The sequence below is a fragment of the Zootoca vivipara genome, chromosome 1 (genome assembly GCF_963506605.1).
Source record: "Zootoca vivipara chromosome 1, rZooViv1.1, whole genome shotgun sequence".
Classification (NCBI taxonomy): domain Eukaryota; kingdom Metazoa; phylum Chordata; class Lepidosauria; order Squamata; family Lacertidae; genus Zootoca; species Zootoca vivipara.
This window is the reverse complement of record NC_083276.1, coordinates 26,719,985-26,735,406: the sequence shown is the minus strand read 5'-3', so window position 1 is coordinate 26,735,406 and position 15,422 is coordinate 26,719,985. Positions and strand designations below refer to the sequence as shown.

Here is a 15,422-nt window from a genome sequence, read left to right as displayed (position 1 = left end):
CTCATATCTTGCCTCTTCCCCCTACACACCCAAATGATCTCTGCATTCTGCAGGAGAGGGAATCCTGGCAGGTACCATCTTATCAGAAGCTCCATTCTGCCAAGGTTGGAATCAAGCCTTTAGTGCTGCGGCATCTATCGCTTTGAACTCCCTCCTATTACATATTCAATAGGTGCCTTTTTCGGGCCTGCTAAAGACATCTCTCTTTCAACAAGGCTTCTAAAGGGAGATCTTAGATATCTGTATTGGATTTGAATTTATTTTATTTTATGCATTTGCTTTTGTTAGTTTAAACTGTCCCTACATATTTAGTTGTTTTAAACTGTGTTCGTGTTAGTTTTTATTACATTGCGAAAACCTTGAGGATTCCTCATGGGAAGTGATTCATAAATGAAATGCAGAAATAAAAAATGTATTGTTTGATGATGGTGATGATGGTGATGAACAGTAGTTTTATCATTTATATGCTGCCTATCTGACTGGGTTCCCTAGCCACTCTGGGCAGCTTCCATCAAAATATTAAAATACAAAAAACCTCAAATATATTTTTTAAAAAACTTCCTTGTACTGGGCTGCCTTCAGAAGTCTTCTAAAGGTTGCATAGTTACTTATCTCCTTGACATCTGATGGGAGGGTGTTCCAAAGGGTGGGTGCCACTACCGAGAAAGCCTTCTGCCTGGTTCCCTGTAATCTCATTTCTCACAGTGAGGGAACTGCCAGAAGGCCAGTAGTTCCACACAGAGAGCATTGCAGTAATCCAAGTGGGAGATAATCAGGGCATGTACCACTCTGGCTAGACAGCATGAGGGCAGGTAAGGTTTCAGCCTGTGGACCAGGTGGAGCTAGTAGACAGTCACCCTGGACACAGAATTAACCTGCACTTCAATGGACGGATGTGAGTCCAAAATGGCTCCCAGCCTGCACACCTGGTCCTTCAGGGGTACAGTCACTCCATTCAGGACCAGGGAGTTCCCATACCTGCCCCCTCCCTTTCCCCTCAGAAACAGTACTTCTGTCTTGTCGGGCAATCTGTTGACTGCTATCCATAAGTAGATGGTAACTCTGGGTTTTCTATATTAAAATGAATATATGACGTCTAACAAAAGGGTTACAACAGGGTAAAGGTAAAGGGACCCCTGACCATTAGGTCCAGTCGTGACCGACTCTGGGGTTGCAGCGCTCATCTCGCGTTATTGGCCGAGGGAGCCGGCATACAGCTTCCAGGTCATGTGGCCAGCATGAATAAGCCGCTTCTGGCGAACCAGAGCAGCACATGGAAATGCCGTTTACCTTCCCGCTTGGAGCGGTAACTATTTATCTACTTGCACTTTGAGGTGCTTTCGAACTGCTAGGTTGGCAGGAGCTGGGACCGAGCAACTGGGAGCTCACGTCGTCGCAGGGTTTGGCGTTCAGGCATATACCACAACCTCAAGATAGCCTTACAGGAAAAGGACTAGGAAGTAGTTTGTGCATGGAGAGGGCCTGCTCTCTCCACCCTATGAGTGACCTTATAAACTAGCAGATGGGCTGGAGACATTCCTCCTGCCTTCAAAATCTTATGCGCTGTTGGTTTCCCTTCCTTCCTCTTCTCTCTCGCTTGTATTTCTTTATTCTTCCAAAGAAAATAATTTTAGAGCTACCTGTTATCAAAGTGGAAAGTTGTGGTACAAAAGGATTGTGAGCAAAAGCTGCTAATATGAAGCACAGCTTTCATTACCAGCAGATAGCAGGTAGAATTATGAATAGTAAAGAGGCCAGATGGAATAGCAAATCCTGTTTACCTTTCTGGTAATACACGAGCCAGAAGGTACATGATAAAAATCAAAAAGCAATATACTTAAAGCATATTAAAAGGAAATCCTTTTAATGCAGTGCAGTATTAACCTACGGAATCTGTTACCTTGGCCCGTAGGTGGTGTGGTAAAAAAACAAAAGAGTTTAAGGAAATAATTGGGGACTTAAAAAAATATTTTTTTTATGTTACATTTCAAACTTTGTTTGCTGTAGTAACAAACAATGCTTCAGTTAGCAATGCAAAATTATGGACTTTAAGGGTTGTATCCCACTAGGTCAAACTCAGAGTAGATCAAATAAAATCAATGGACCTAACTTAAGTCAACTGATTTCACAGAGTCTACTCTTGAGTATGACTTAGTCCAGGGGGGTGAAACCTGTGGTCCTCTAGATGTTCTGGGGCTCCAGCTCCCATCAGTCCCAACCAACAGGGTCAGCGGTCGGGGAGGATGGGAGTTATAGTGTTACAACATCTGGAGAGTCACAAGTTTCCTGTTCCTTAGTCAGATGTGGCCTAATGGCAGGAGTCACCTAACAAGCCCTGTCAGTAGAAGCCCTGCAAGAAATTGCACTTGAGCCAATAGGCTTTCCATCTTCTCCGCTCCCATACACCACCTCAAAAAGGATGAGGAGGTAAAGAGATGGGGGATTGTCCCACCTGTCATGCTACAATTGTTGCACCAGACAGAATGAACAGAAGAGAACAACACTGAATTTCACCCAAAGTTTTTATCCTGGCTCAGTTTTTCAAACAAATAGTTTACTGTAGGTGTTATCACAACCTTTGAAAAGAAAGAAGCTTTCCTGGTGTTACTACTGCTACTACTACTACTACTACTACTACTACTATTAACACCAGGAAAGCTTCTTTCTTTTCAAAGGTTGTGATAACACCTTACTACTACTACTACTAGTAGTAGTAATATAATACCACGCTTCATCTGAAGATCTCAGGGCGGTTCACAAGATAAAAATACAGGATAAAAGCACAAAATAGATAGTTGAAACAAAAACTAAACAATACCACCACCGCCCAAACACATTTAAAAGGCTGTAGAATATTAATCAGCCAAAGCCTGATTGAAGAAGAACATTTTTGCCTAGTGCCTGGGGAGAGCATTCCCAAAAGTGGAAAGCCATTGCAGAAAAGGCCTGTTCTCATGTTGCCACCCTGCAAACGTCTTGAATAGGCACCAGAAGAAGGGCCTCAGATGATGATGATTTCAGAGTCCAGGTCAGTTTATATGAGGAAAGGTGGTTTAACAAAGGCTTTTTTCACTGTCAGCTCTGCCCCATCCCCACCCCCTTTTCGCAAGTGTGGCTGGCTTAGCACTTGTGTCTGAACACAGGGCTGTTTTGCCTACACAAACCATGATTGCTAACCCTTGGTTTGGACATAACGCTAAGCCAGCCACTCTGTGGACTGTCTTCTGGCTCCCCAAGGTGTTGGGTACCAGTATACAGACCATGCACAGTACGGCTTAACAATCCACATTTCTGGCTTAGCATTATGTCCAAACATGGCCAATGCATGCAGAGTACTTTGAACTACTATTCAAATGTGTTGTGCATCAGCAGAGGCAAGGTTAACTGAGGACTGTGATCAGTAACAGGAGACCGGGAAGCCTTGCTGCCCTTGTCTTTCTTTAAAAAGGTTGCAGGTTTTCAAGGTCCCAGCTCAACAAGCTTTAGAAATAAAATGGCTTCTGGGAAAAGATTTGTCAATACACAGAAAGGATAAAAACTGTGCAAACAGGAAAAGGATACATTTACAACACTAATGCAAAGCATCTGCAGTTGCTAATCATGTTGTAATCTAAAACTGGAGAAAAGTACGGTGGTCATAAGAAAATAGTTTCTTGGGATTAATGGTGAGATAACAGCCAGTGGCTGATTAGTTGTGGTTTTGTTTTTTAAAAAAAAGACTTAGTTGACTGGCAGCTGATAATAAAGCTGGCTTTATGAAGTACGTCTCTAATGAGCACCTTCTTGCCCAAATTATGCTGTCAAATAAACCTCTTCCTTTCTGCAAAACATGTTTAGTCAGACTAGCTCTCACAATAACGTTTTAAATAGATGGTTATGAAAATAAAAAAAGTAGACTACAGTAACTATAGAGATTAAAAACTGGCATACAATGATAGGCAAGAAGTAAACAGAAAAACCAGGGGAATTTAATTGGTTTTCATTTCACTGCCAATAGAAACTTAATTTAAAGTGGAACAATGAATTTTAGCAAAGATTCTCCAGATTAAACATGCCCCCCTCTTTCCTTCACTTACAGTGGTACCTCAGTTTTCGAACAGCTTAGTTCACTAACAACTTGGAACCCGAACGCTACAAAACCGGAAGTAGGTGTTCCGGTTTTCGAACTGTTTTTTGGAAGCTGAACGTGCTCCATTTTGAGTCCCCCCTGTGTTTCCTGTTGCACTGCTAATTTGCGCCCCCCCCCGCATTGTAATTCAAGCCCTCCGTTTCCGACTGCAGTGTTCTGAGGTGATATTTGGAGCTTATATTTGGTGCTTTTGTTTTCGCTATTTATTTTGTGTTTTTCATTTTGAGGCTTTTTCAGTTAATTTGTTTTTGTGACTGTATGGGTCCCAGTCGATTGATTGTGTGACTGTGGAAATGGATAAAAGCCCCCCATCCAAACAATGACTATCATCAGTGCAGGTAAGTATTTATTTTATTTTTAATCATCTACAATACTATTTTATTTATTGTATAGTACAGTACATTTCAAATCCCCGTGACGGGGTGAGCTCCCGTTGCTCGGTCCCTGCTCCTGCCAAACTTCGAAAGCACGAAGTGCAAGTAGATAAATAGGTACCGCTCCAGAAGTGGCTTAGTCATGCTGGCCACATGACCCGGAAGCTGTATGCCGGCTCCCTCGGCCAATAAAGCGAGATGAGCGCCGCAACCCCAGAGTCGTCTGCGACTGGACCTAATGGTCAGGGGTCCTTTACCTTTTACAGTACATTGATTATTGCTTTAATTTTATGGATCAATGGTCATGTTAGATAGTAAAATTCACGTTAAATTGCTGTTTTAGGGGTTGTTTTTAAAAGTCTGGAACAGATTACTCCATTTTGCATTACTTTCTATGGGAAAGTGCGCCTTGGTTTTGGAACGCTTTGGTTTTGGAACAGACTTCCGGAACGTATTAAGTTTGAGAACCAAGGTACCACTGTTTTGCAATTTTAGAAAGGTTCATTCTTGACCCTGAAGTTTTTATGAACAGTCATAACACAGTATGCATGCAGGGGTAAAGATGATAAAAGTCCAGCTGAGAATTTCCAACTTTGAATACATTTGAACATAAAACAGTCACAAATTACAGGCTGTGTTCACATGCAACACTGAACCATGGTTTGGCACTACAGGAGAAAGGCTGGAGGAATGTCAGGCTCATGTAGTACCACTTACTCTCTCACATACTGTTGTCCAGGACTTTGAACTTTGTTTAGTAATAAGCTTTCTTTCCCATTCAGGAATAAAAAGTAATAGGAATGCCATGCTGGATCAAACCAATGGTCCACCTGGCTCAGCATTCAAATGTTGTATTTCCATCCTCTGTATCCACTAGTCAAATTTGCTACCTCTGAAAAGAGAGGCTGTACTTACGGCTGTGTAAAGGTTTCATGTGTTTGTATATGGGGAAAGGCATTGCGACAATCACTCATGAACAGAACTATACTCCTGCTTAATAAAAAAAAACATTTACAAAACAAAATGATGGTTTTGCCTCGCTGCATGGCATTCCAGGGAACTGGGGAAAGATTAGAGGTGCAATTACATGTAAAGGTTGCTACACTGACTCCCTCTTGAATCCCTGCAGATGCAGCAGCTGAGAAGGCAATGCCATCTATGCTATTTGTAGACCACACAAAAACAAGATTGTTGTGTTCAGTATTATTATTAACCAAGAATAGCTATGCAAGACCTTTAATTAGCCATCTGAAGAAGTGTGCATGCACACGAAAGCTCATACCAAAATAAAAACTTAGTTGGTCTTTAAGGTGCTACTGAAGGAATTTTTTTTATTTTACTTTAATTAGCCAAATACTGACCAACTAAACAAAGAAATTTAGTGCATGAAAAAAGAACGTTCCAATTGTATCAATAATAAAAATGGGGTGTGTTGGGGGGAAAGATATCTGTCAATCCACTAAAAGAGGTCACGAACAGTCTTATAGAGATCCCTTATGGGTGATCAATACTTACATCCTGAATTGGAAAGCAAGGAGCTGGACATAAAGCTGGTGTTAGTTCGCCAGTTGGAAGACGTACTCTGTATAGCAGAAATGTCAGCAACTGTTTTCTTATCCTGCGAAAGGGGATGAAATTCCTGCTATGAAAGAGCTGATTTTGATGTATTTCCTTTTTATCTTTTAAGATTAAAAGCAGCCTAGAGCCAGGGTTATATAATGTGGCAGAATTCTTTTAAACTGATAAAATCTGGTTTCACTGTTCAGAATGTAAATCTAGTAGTTAGCATTAAATCTGATTTCCTCCCAGATTCTGCGTCACTGTCACTTAGAATTCTGGGAGAGGTCACCCTCTGTACGTGCGACTCTGAGTTCTGCGCATTCTTGCTGCAACCTGTGGAATAAATGGGAATCTCACTCTTGCCCGCCGCCCCCCCACCCAACAGATCTTAAACGTGCAAAGCAGCACGTGGTAAATGGGGCAGCCCTAGAAAGCACAGACACACACATACAAGTATGGGTGTTTTGTTTTGTTTTGTTTTTACAGTAACATAAAGAATACAAAAGTAGACTCTTTCAGCTCATTTCTGGCCTTAGGGCAGATAAGGTGATCAAGAGAAGTTAGCAATGAAAAGCTATTTTCTGCCCTATTTCAAGCAAGCAAGCGAAATGAACATACATCTGAATCATTTTGTCCTATTTGCAAACAAATGAGAGAAAAGTAAACCATCAAGCAGAGTCCTGTGGCATTCCAGATCCTATTGGACTACAACTCACATCATCCCTGACCATTGGGCATGCTAGCTGGGGTTGATAAATATTGGGAGCTCAACATTATCCAGAGTACCAAAGGTTCCCAAACCATGGTTTAGTTCCTCTTGTGCTCATGAAAGTCTAAACAAAAATGAAACTCTGTTCTGTACTCAGCACTGAACTGGGTGATTAATATCCAGTATAGATCAAGTCATAATGGTTAGTCTAAACAGAGAGAAGGAATAGGTGATTAGTGATGATGGTACCATATCCTGATTGGGCAAGCCCCTTCAAACTTGGCACTACTTGTACTGAGGCTTTTAATCACCTCCACCATTTGCAGCTAGAGATTGTGAAGTTTCTAAGTGTCCACAATCTTTGGCTGAAAAAGGGCAGCAGCCTGCACGCCCCAGAATCTGGGTCGGTAGCGCTATCAGCACCTGTGATCTCAGGGAGCAGAATGCCATAAGAGTCTGACCAGTGCCTGCATTTTGCAGCCTAAGACCCATGACCTCACAAGGCAGCTCTGCAGAACCACCACTGGGGTCTTCTGGACTGTGCTTGTCTATTGCAGCCTGATATTATGGCTGCTGCCAGCACTGTCTACACCTCTGTTCTGAGACTGCCCAGGGCTCCTTGCTCCTGAAATGTTCAGGCCTGCTTGCATCTTTACACATAGCTCCTAGGTAGCCCAAATTGTCACAACCCATGATCTTGAGCTGCTATTGGCACATTGTAAGGTGGAGAAGAACACTTGAAAACCCATTTCTCAACTCTTCAGCTTGTAGAGCAACCAATTGATTTTTAGTAGGGTTCCCATATTGAGCTTTTTTTTTTAAGGAACACCTCAAAATTGTCGAGCTTTTCTTTTTAAGGAAACCATTGAAATTGTTGAGCTTTTTTCGGACAAAACCCAAAAACGTGATTTTTGACTTGCCCAAGATCCAAGAAACGCCCCCACCCCGATGTCAATATTGCCTTTGGAATCCCGGTAATGTCTGGGAATATCCCAGCCCTATTTTCAGGCTCAGTTCTCTAAGTATGATGGGGTGGAGGGAGAGCCTGGAGTGTCTGCCCTGCCAGCAAGGGCTTTTTAGTTTACAACATCACAAAGATTTAATGAACTAATAATACAGCATGGAGGACATATTCTTTCTCATAATGGAACTGACAGTAGGTTTATAACTTTCAGAAGAATATCCTTCACAAGAGTTTATTTGTGCTGCATGACATAGTATTTCCTTTTTTTTACAGTAAAATAAAAAAATTCCTTCAGTAGCACCTTAAAGACCAACTAAGTTTTTATTTTGGTATGAGCTTTCGTGTGCATGCACACTTCTTCTTTTTACACTTAGACAAACTTTTGGAGGGAGCTCCATACCCAGGCTAAGTCAGGTTATAGAATGCCTGGGACTCACAAACGAGGGACGACAATCTCCTTTTTTACCCAGTTTTAGAGCTTTCCTTGGTGAGTGATGGAGACAAAATGCTGGTGTCTAGGAGACTACTTTGACCTAGCAAGTCATATTGTATGTATTTATATGCTTCTAGTGAATAGAACTGGCACTTTGCTGTAAGTGATTATGTGCTATCAAGAGCTCTAGTGATTAGTGTGTATTTCTCTGGTAGCTTCACATACAAAGGAAGGCTTAAAGAAAGTGGTGGTAAACTTACTCTGAAGTCTTCAAGTCTGCGCTTTGAATCTTCCAGGTGCTGATGTAAGGAGCCCATAATTTCCTTGTATTTAGTATATCGGTCTCCAATATTGTCTGTCTGATTGTAAGAATCCTGAAATAAAAGAGAACTTTTTAATATGGGCAAAATACGGTCATCTGTTATTTAAAAAGACAAAATGACCAGCATAGCCCATGGCCAAGGATGATGGGAGATGTAGTCTAACTATATATGACACACACCATGCTGGTTACCCCAGCTCTACTGGTGGACCTGTGGCTTCAGTAGGATTTGTAAGAGATGGCCCTCTGGCCTTGAAACTTCTGTATGCTGTATTTGCACCAAGCACAACACTTATCTTGAACTTTCACTCTCTGGTTCTGCAATGGGGCAGTCTTCAGTTTTGGGGTCACAGGCAATGTCCTGGCAAAATGCAACGGGGTAAGGTGGATGAAAGGTTAGATTGCTAGACCCATAGGAACGTTATCTGGGCAATAATGAGAGTTGGCAGTGCTCTGGCCTCCCAGAGGTGGTTGTGTTTAATCAACCCAACACTGGAATCACCAGAGAATGTTAAACAGAGAAAGCCGTTCTGCTCTGATTTGGTGTCAGTTTCATACAATACTCTTATTCCCTGCTTGTTTTGCCAACATTTGGGCAATGTAATACTGTACATCAAAGACCTCTGATTCTACTTTCTAAGGCAGATGTGAGGAACCTTTGACAACTCCGAAAGTTGCAGAGTATCAAACCCAGCAAGCACAGCCAATGGCCAGAGATGATGGGAGTTGAATTTCAGTGACATCTGCAGGGCCAACGGTTCCCCACACCTGTACTAAGGGGTTGGAGGAAATCACCTTGCATTTTTTTGAAATGATTCCGTCTTCAGCAGAGCAATTAAGCACCTGTTGGAAATGACATTTTTAAAAAACCAATCTGTACTTAGTGAACTAATTTGTTCTAGTGGTAATTCTGAATTGCTTAAGTACACTGATTGTACTTAAAAGCAAACAATGGAATAGTGCAAAAGCAAACAATGGAATAGTGGTGCTCTGGTATTTTGCATGCTAAATATCTGGCATGAATTTTGTCCCTACCATGGAATGGCGTATTTACCCAATGTAATGAACAAGCTTGGTATTAAAACACCTCTCCTACTGATTTTGCAGGCTTATCAATAGGTAATTCCAGCTGTGAAACCACAAGCATCCAGTGTGTCATCATTTGGGAAGCAGTGCTTGGAGACTGAATGCCACCATGTCCAAACAAAATCTACCTCTTTTCAAATATTAACACAACTGAGATCTGGTGCCACACTAATTTTAAAAAAATCAGTTTATTGAAAAACTGTGAACAGATCAAAAACTCTGGCAAAGGGAATACATAATCCTCTGCTATTTAATTTGAGTAAACTTTAAATTGCTGTACCATTATCAGGTAGTTCTGTATTATGAACTGGGATTCAAGCCAGGGCAGAAGACTGTACTTGGGAAGGATTTTTTTAATTTAGATAAAGTAATGGGGGTAGAAAGGGAATTCATTTACAGCAGGGCTGGAGAACGTTTGGCCGCCTGGATGTTGTTGAACTCTCTAGCCAATATGACCAATGATCAGGAATGATGAGAGTTGTAGTCTAACATCTGAAGGGCCACAGGTTCACAGAGCAGGTTTACCTACACTTCAAAATCTAATGAAATGTCAATAAAATAAAGGGTTAAAAAGCGATACTATTTATTGATGCATTTCAACCATTTATATACTGCTTAACAGCACAGGAGTTTCTAAGTGGTGTACAATGAAGTTACAAAACAGATAAAATCTGTTACTGTTAACCATATAAGTAGAGAAGCTAATTTAAAATGCCCCAATGCCTTTTGAAATAAAGACGTCTTCGCCAAGCTGGGAAGCTTCCGCAGAATTGGGTCCACAATACCACACACAGAGCTCCTGATGGTTATGACCTGGGCATCTGAGCCACAGAGGACCACTAAAAGTGACTCCCCCAAGTATTTCATTGATCAAGCAGCATAACAATGCAGTCCTTAAGGTATCCTGGAGTTGTTAAGTTGAAACTTACATAAAAGAACCCTGACTTGGCCTGGCACTATATGGAAAACCAATACAAGGCAAGCCTTTAAGCACAGGAGTTATGAGCAGGCAGTAGTCTATTCCCATCAACCATCCAAGCTACAGCATTTTACACCAGCTGGAGCTTCCAGACTTTACATTTTCATGCCCCCAGGGCAATATATTTCCCACTGGTGCAGGGGAATGCTGAACAGCTTCTAACAAAAAAGAGATGGTAAAACATTCTCACTCCAAAATCTCTGAAATCTTCTAGAAGATTCAGTTTCTCAGGAACAGACTCCAGATGATCCAAAGCCACTCGAGTACTCTGAAGAACAGAAAAAAGGTATATCTATATAACTTGGTCTTATTTATTTTCTACACTTATAATTATTCAAAAGCACCGTATCCAGGAAGTACCTATATGAATAAACCCACATTGAAATTCATAGGATGCTGGATGTTGTCAACAGTCCAGGAAGCAGATGGGGAGCGATCACACGAAGTATGCATGTAAATAAGGTAGGAGAGAGCTGAAAGAAGGAAGGGCCCCTTGCTTTGGCAATTTTTGGGTAGTCGCTATGCATGTGCTTAATTGTTAGCCATTCCACTCATGGAAATATTGTTCTTACAGTAACTGTGAATCACTTACCCCCAAGTACCACCAGCACACAGCCAAATCTGACTAGCTCATCTTGTGGTTCCCCAAGCAACTCTTTTGTTCCCTAGGCTGCTGCTGCTGCTTTTTAACCCTGTTTTCCTGTTTTCCTGCTCCTCCTCCTCTGCCCCCATGGTCTTTCCCCCCTTTGATCTACAATTGATCTACAATTGTTTGTGAATGTCTTTGATACCAGACAGATCAAATGCAGAGAGAATGCCTCATCGACATGGGTCGCAACAGCCATAGGATTATATACTGCGCAACACTTAAGAGATTCTTTTTTTAAAAAAAAAGGTTTATAAATCATTTTAAATATAAATAAATAAATAAATGGCAGTGGAGACATGGAAGACAGCAAGGGAAATGGCATCAAAACAATGTGAACATGTTAGCAGCCAGTGTCAACAATAGATGGAGGGACTGTGGTCGGACACTCATAAAAAGATGCAGGAATTTGAGATCCCATGCATGTTTTGAACAATTATCTACTATCCCACCTTTTTTCAGCATATATAAGGTGGCAGACATAAAAATCAAATTAGCACAATACAATTTTTAAAATACTGATGGCGGGTATCTCATTTCTAGATTAGCATACAAGGAAGATGCTTTGCAGAATTCTGTTTTCCCCTACTTCATTCAGCAACTGATTGATGAATTGTTGCTGGATCGTTGAAAACTAAAACTTTCCCTAGGTACACTAATTCCAGTGATCAGGTTGTGGAACGATGGGTTTGCAGTTCAGGGAAAATATTGTTCTGTCTCAGCAGTATGCATCAAGTACAGTTCTCTACCTGCCATACAAAAACACCTTATTAAAAGCTCAGGCCCTTGTGACTTCAAACCAAGGTTCTGTAACACTCCAAATTGCTCAAGCTAAGATAGTTGTGACTTAAATAGTTTTTTGCTCATAATAATTAAAACAAAATGTTGCAGTGAGTATGCTGTGAAAGGCAAATCCACATAACTAACATTACCTAACAAATGTCCATCATTTGCAATTTTATAGTATTTAAAAACCCCAACCTAAGAAACAGAAATGCATATATCACCAGCAAACCAATATTTGATGTTTATTTCTCATTAACGGCAGCCCTTTTTTTGTGTGGAAATATTTACAACCGTTCCTAAACACAGTGAGCTATTCACAACAGTATGATATATATGTTTAAGTCTGGAACGTACTTAAATATTGGATTATGTCTTTACATGTTTTTGGCTCCGGAGGCTCATTGCATCTTTTGAAATGTTGACATTTCCATGGTATCTTATGAAATCGTCGTGCTGGAAAGTTTTGTTTCTTAATCAGTAATTTTTGCATTTGACTTTCAATTTGTTGATTTCCTTCCAGTATGTTGGTGTCAGTGGGTATCAGTTCTGTTGCAAAGCTTTTTCCACATCCAGAAACACACACACACACACACACACACACACACACACACACACACACCCCTACCTTTTCTTTCAAAACTCAAAGACCTTGCCTTTGTTTTGAGTGCTTTTCCTCATTTCTGCTATGGGGCAGCTTCTGTTGTATGACACCTCTGTCTCTTTGGTTTTTTCCTTTCTTCTCCCTTACTACCCCATCAAATTCCCCTTGGTGCAAGTGCATGGAAACAGAAGCCTTCTGATCTGCGCAGCTGCTGAAAGCAAAGTTTTTCAGTTTGCTTTTCTCTGACTCCCTCCATTTCTCAGCTGGGATATCAGTTCATGCTCTTCTCTAGCCAACTAGAGTTTGCTTTGGCTTTTCCCATAAACCCCCCAGCCCTCCACCATGTAGGGTAACTTGTTAATCTTTTGAATCTAAGTCATCCTTGGGGCAACACTGGGACTTGGATGCAAGGATGTGGCATTATACATCTGGTTTCCTGAGATGGATCTGAACACTTGCAACCCCACTCCCCACCCCAAGAAAGCACTATGAAAAAGGAATGTCTGCTCCTTGCCACTTTCGAAGCCACATTAACAAATTAAGTCACAGGACGGAACATGCACAGAACATGAGGCACAGAAACAAGTTCCAACAAGAAGAGGGGTGCGAAGGCATTGACCTAAAAAACAAATCAGATACTCCAAAATAAAATCAGTGTAAACAGCTGATAAGTTCTTCCAGATAAAGTAAAGGTAAAGGGGCCCCTGACCATCAGGTCCAGTCGTGTCCGACTCTGGGGTTGCGGCGCTCATCTCGCTCTATAGGCCAAGGGAGCCAGCGTTTGTCCGCAGACAGCTTCCGGGTCATGTGGCCAGCATGACAAAGCTGCTTCTGACGAACCAGAGCAGCACACGGAAACGCCGTTTACCTTCCCACCGGAGCGGTCCCTATTTATCTACTTGCACTTTGATGTGCTTTCGAACTGCTAGGTGGGCAGGAGCTGGGACTGAGCAACGGGAGCTCACCCTGTCGCAGGGATTCGAACCGCCGACCTTCTGATCAGCAAGCCCTAGACTCTGGTTTAACCCACAGCGCCACCTGGACACGGGAATATAGGAAACTACCTTGTACAGAGTCAGACCATTGGTCCATCTAGCTCACTACTGTCTACACTGGCTGGCAGTGGCTCTCCAGGGTTTCAGGCACGAGTCTTTCCCAGCCCAACCTGGGGATGCTGCAGACCTTCTGCATACAAGGCAGAGATGCTCTGTCACAGAGCTATGGCTCTGAAATGCACCCTATCACTTTCAAAACAACTTTACCCAGGCTTCCTCAACCTCGGCCCTCCAGATGTTTTGAGACTACAATTCTCATCATCCCTAACCACTGGTCCTACTAGCTAGGAATCATGGGAGTTGTAGGCCAAAAACATCTGAAGGGCCGAGGTTGAGGAAGCCTGGCTTTACCTGTTATCAGTCTTTACCTGTTAGCAGCCTACCACCAAACCAAGTAAAACATAACTATGAAAAGGGCAAGCACAGAAATCGTTGTTGACAAAAATAATGAGTGGCATTCAATTACACTTTATATTAGATTTATTATTTTATTCATTAATATATTGTTGTTGTTGCTGCTGTTGTTGTTATCATCATCATCATCATCATCATCATCAGACTATGTTAGGTCCATTAACTGCAATAGGTTTACTCTGTGCAAAACCTGCTTGAATACCACCCAATCTTTTCAAGCAAAAATGAAGCAGCAGTAATAAGTAGTTGTCGTCTACGTAAAAAGACTGAAGTATAACATTTTGATCTGATCAATATACATACCTTGAGATTTACAGTTCTACTATGAATATCTAGGTCTATCAAAAGTATATTCAAATTTTTTTAAAAAATCTGGCCACAACTTGCAATATACTAGTTGAATATCTTGCAAGGATCAACTAAGAGCTCTCTCCTAAGGCCCTTCCTTAACTTTTCCTTCCGAAGCAAAAAAAAAAAAACTGCTCGGAGGTGTCTGTCCATGTCTCTCTCTCTCATTAAATTGCCCACCACTGTGCCTCTCCCACAAAGAAGCTGCACTCATTCATATTGCATGCTTCATTTATAGTGGCCTTATGTTCATCAAAGCCTTGATTTTCCACTCCATTAATTTATGATGAGTTGCATGGTTTGCTACTTCTTCCCAGAGCCATTTGTAGCCCTGGTCTTCGTAAGGGCTCGGAAAGGTTGAGGGGTATCTGAAAAGAGACAGCAGATTCTCAGCAAGCTTCTCACTGCAGCTTTAAGTGATGGGGAAGTTAACTGTGTGAAACAGAAGAACCAACCCACACGCTCAGCAGTTATCTTGGAGGGGACAATATGCTTCAGGGACATGAAAGAAACTCAGGAGCTACCAACTTTGAACAGAATCACTCCCCCTTAAATATTGTTCCTTTCCCCCTAGTCAGAGACACATTAAGGGTTTACATTATGAAAGCTGGCAAGTAACCGAATCCATCGAAACATCAGGTTCTGATTGAGATTCTCGGTTCCCGAAGAGGCTACTTAAACAAACTTAGCTAATGAGGTGGGAACCTGTGTTTGTGCTGCAGTAAATGGGGAAATTCAGACCTGACACTTGAACTGCCCTACACAGTCCACAATTACTGGGTTTTCAAAACTTTTAAAAACATTATACAATTGGGAACTTTCACGACGGGAGGATTTAAGCAGGCTGAAAAACGAGAACAGTGGTCTTTGCTACGCGATCCCAGTAGCTGAAATGTAGTGCGCAGCCTCGCATTAACTATGACAACGCCAGCCACAACAGTGTGGTGTAGTGGTTAAGAGCGGTAGACTCGTAATCTGGGGATCCTCCTCCACATGCAGCTGCTGGGTGACCTTGG

General features: G+C 41.7%; 1 protein-coding gene across 6 annotated transcripts in view; it reads right to left on the bottom strand.

Moving 5' to 3' along the window:
• CEP128 (centrosomal protein 128) overlaps positions 1-15,422 on the bottom strand; it is a 181,036-nt gene that overhangs the window by 7,015 nt on the left and 158,599 nt on the right. For 4 of the 6 annotated variants that reach the window (XM_035107853.2, XM_060272451.1, XM_060272461.1 and 1 more), the window contains 3 exons: positions 10,747-10,824; positions 8,430-8,543; positions 6,019-6,121 (listed from right to left, as the gene is read on the bottom strand). In XM_035107853.2, the coding sequence (XP_034963744.2) occupies positions 6,019-6,121; positions 8,430-8,543; positions 10,747-10,824 (295 nt within the window). Of the gene's footprint in view, positions 1-6,018; positions 6,122-8,429; positions 8,544-8,564; positions 8,853-10,746; positions 10,825-15,422 lie in introns of those variants that run through there. The other 2 variants (XM_035107862.2, XM_035107871.2) reach the window with 2 other exon arrangements.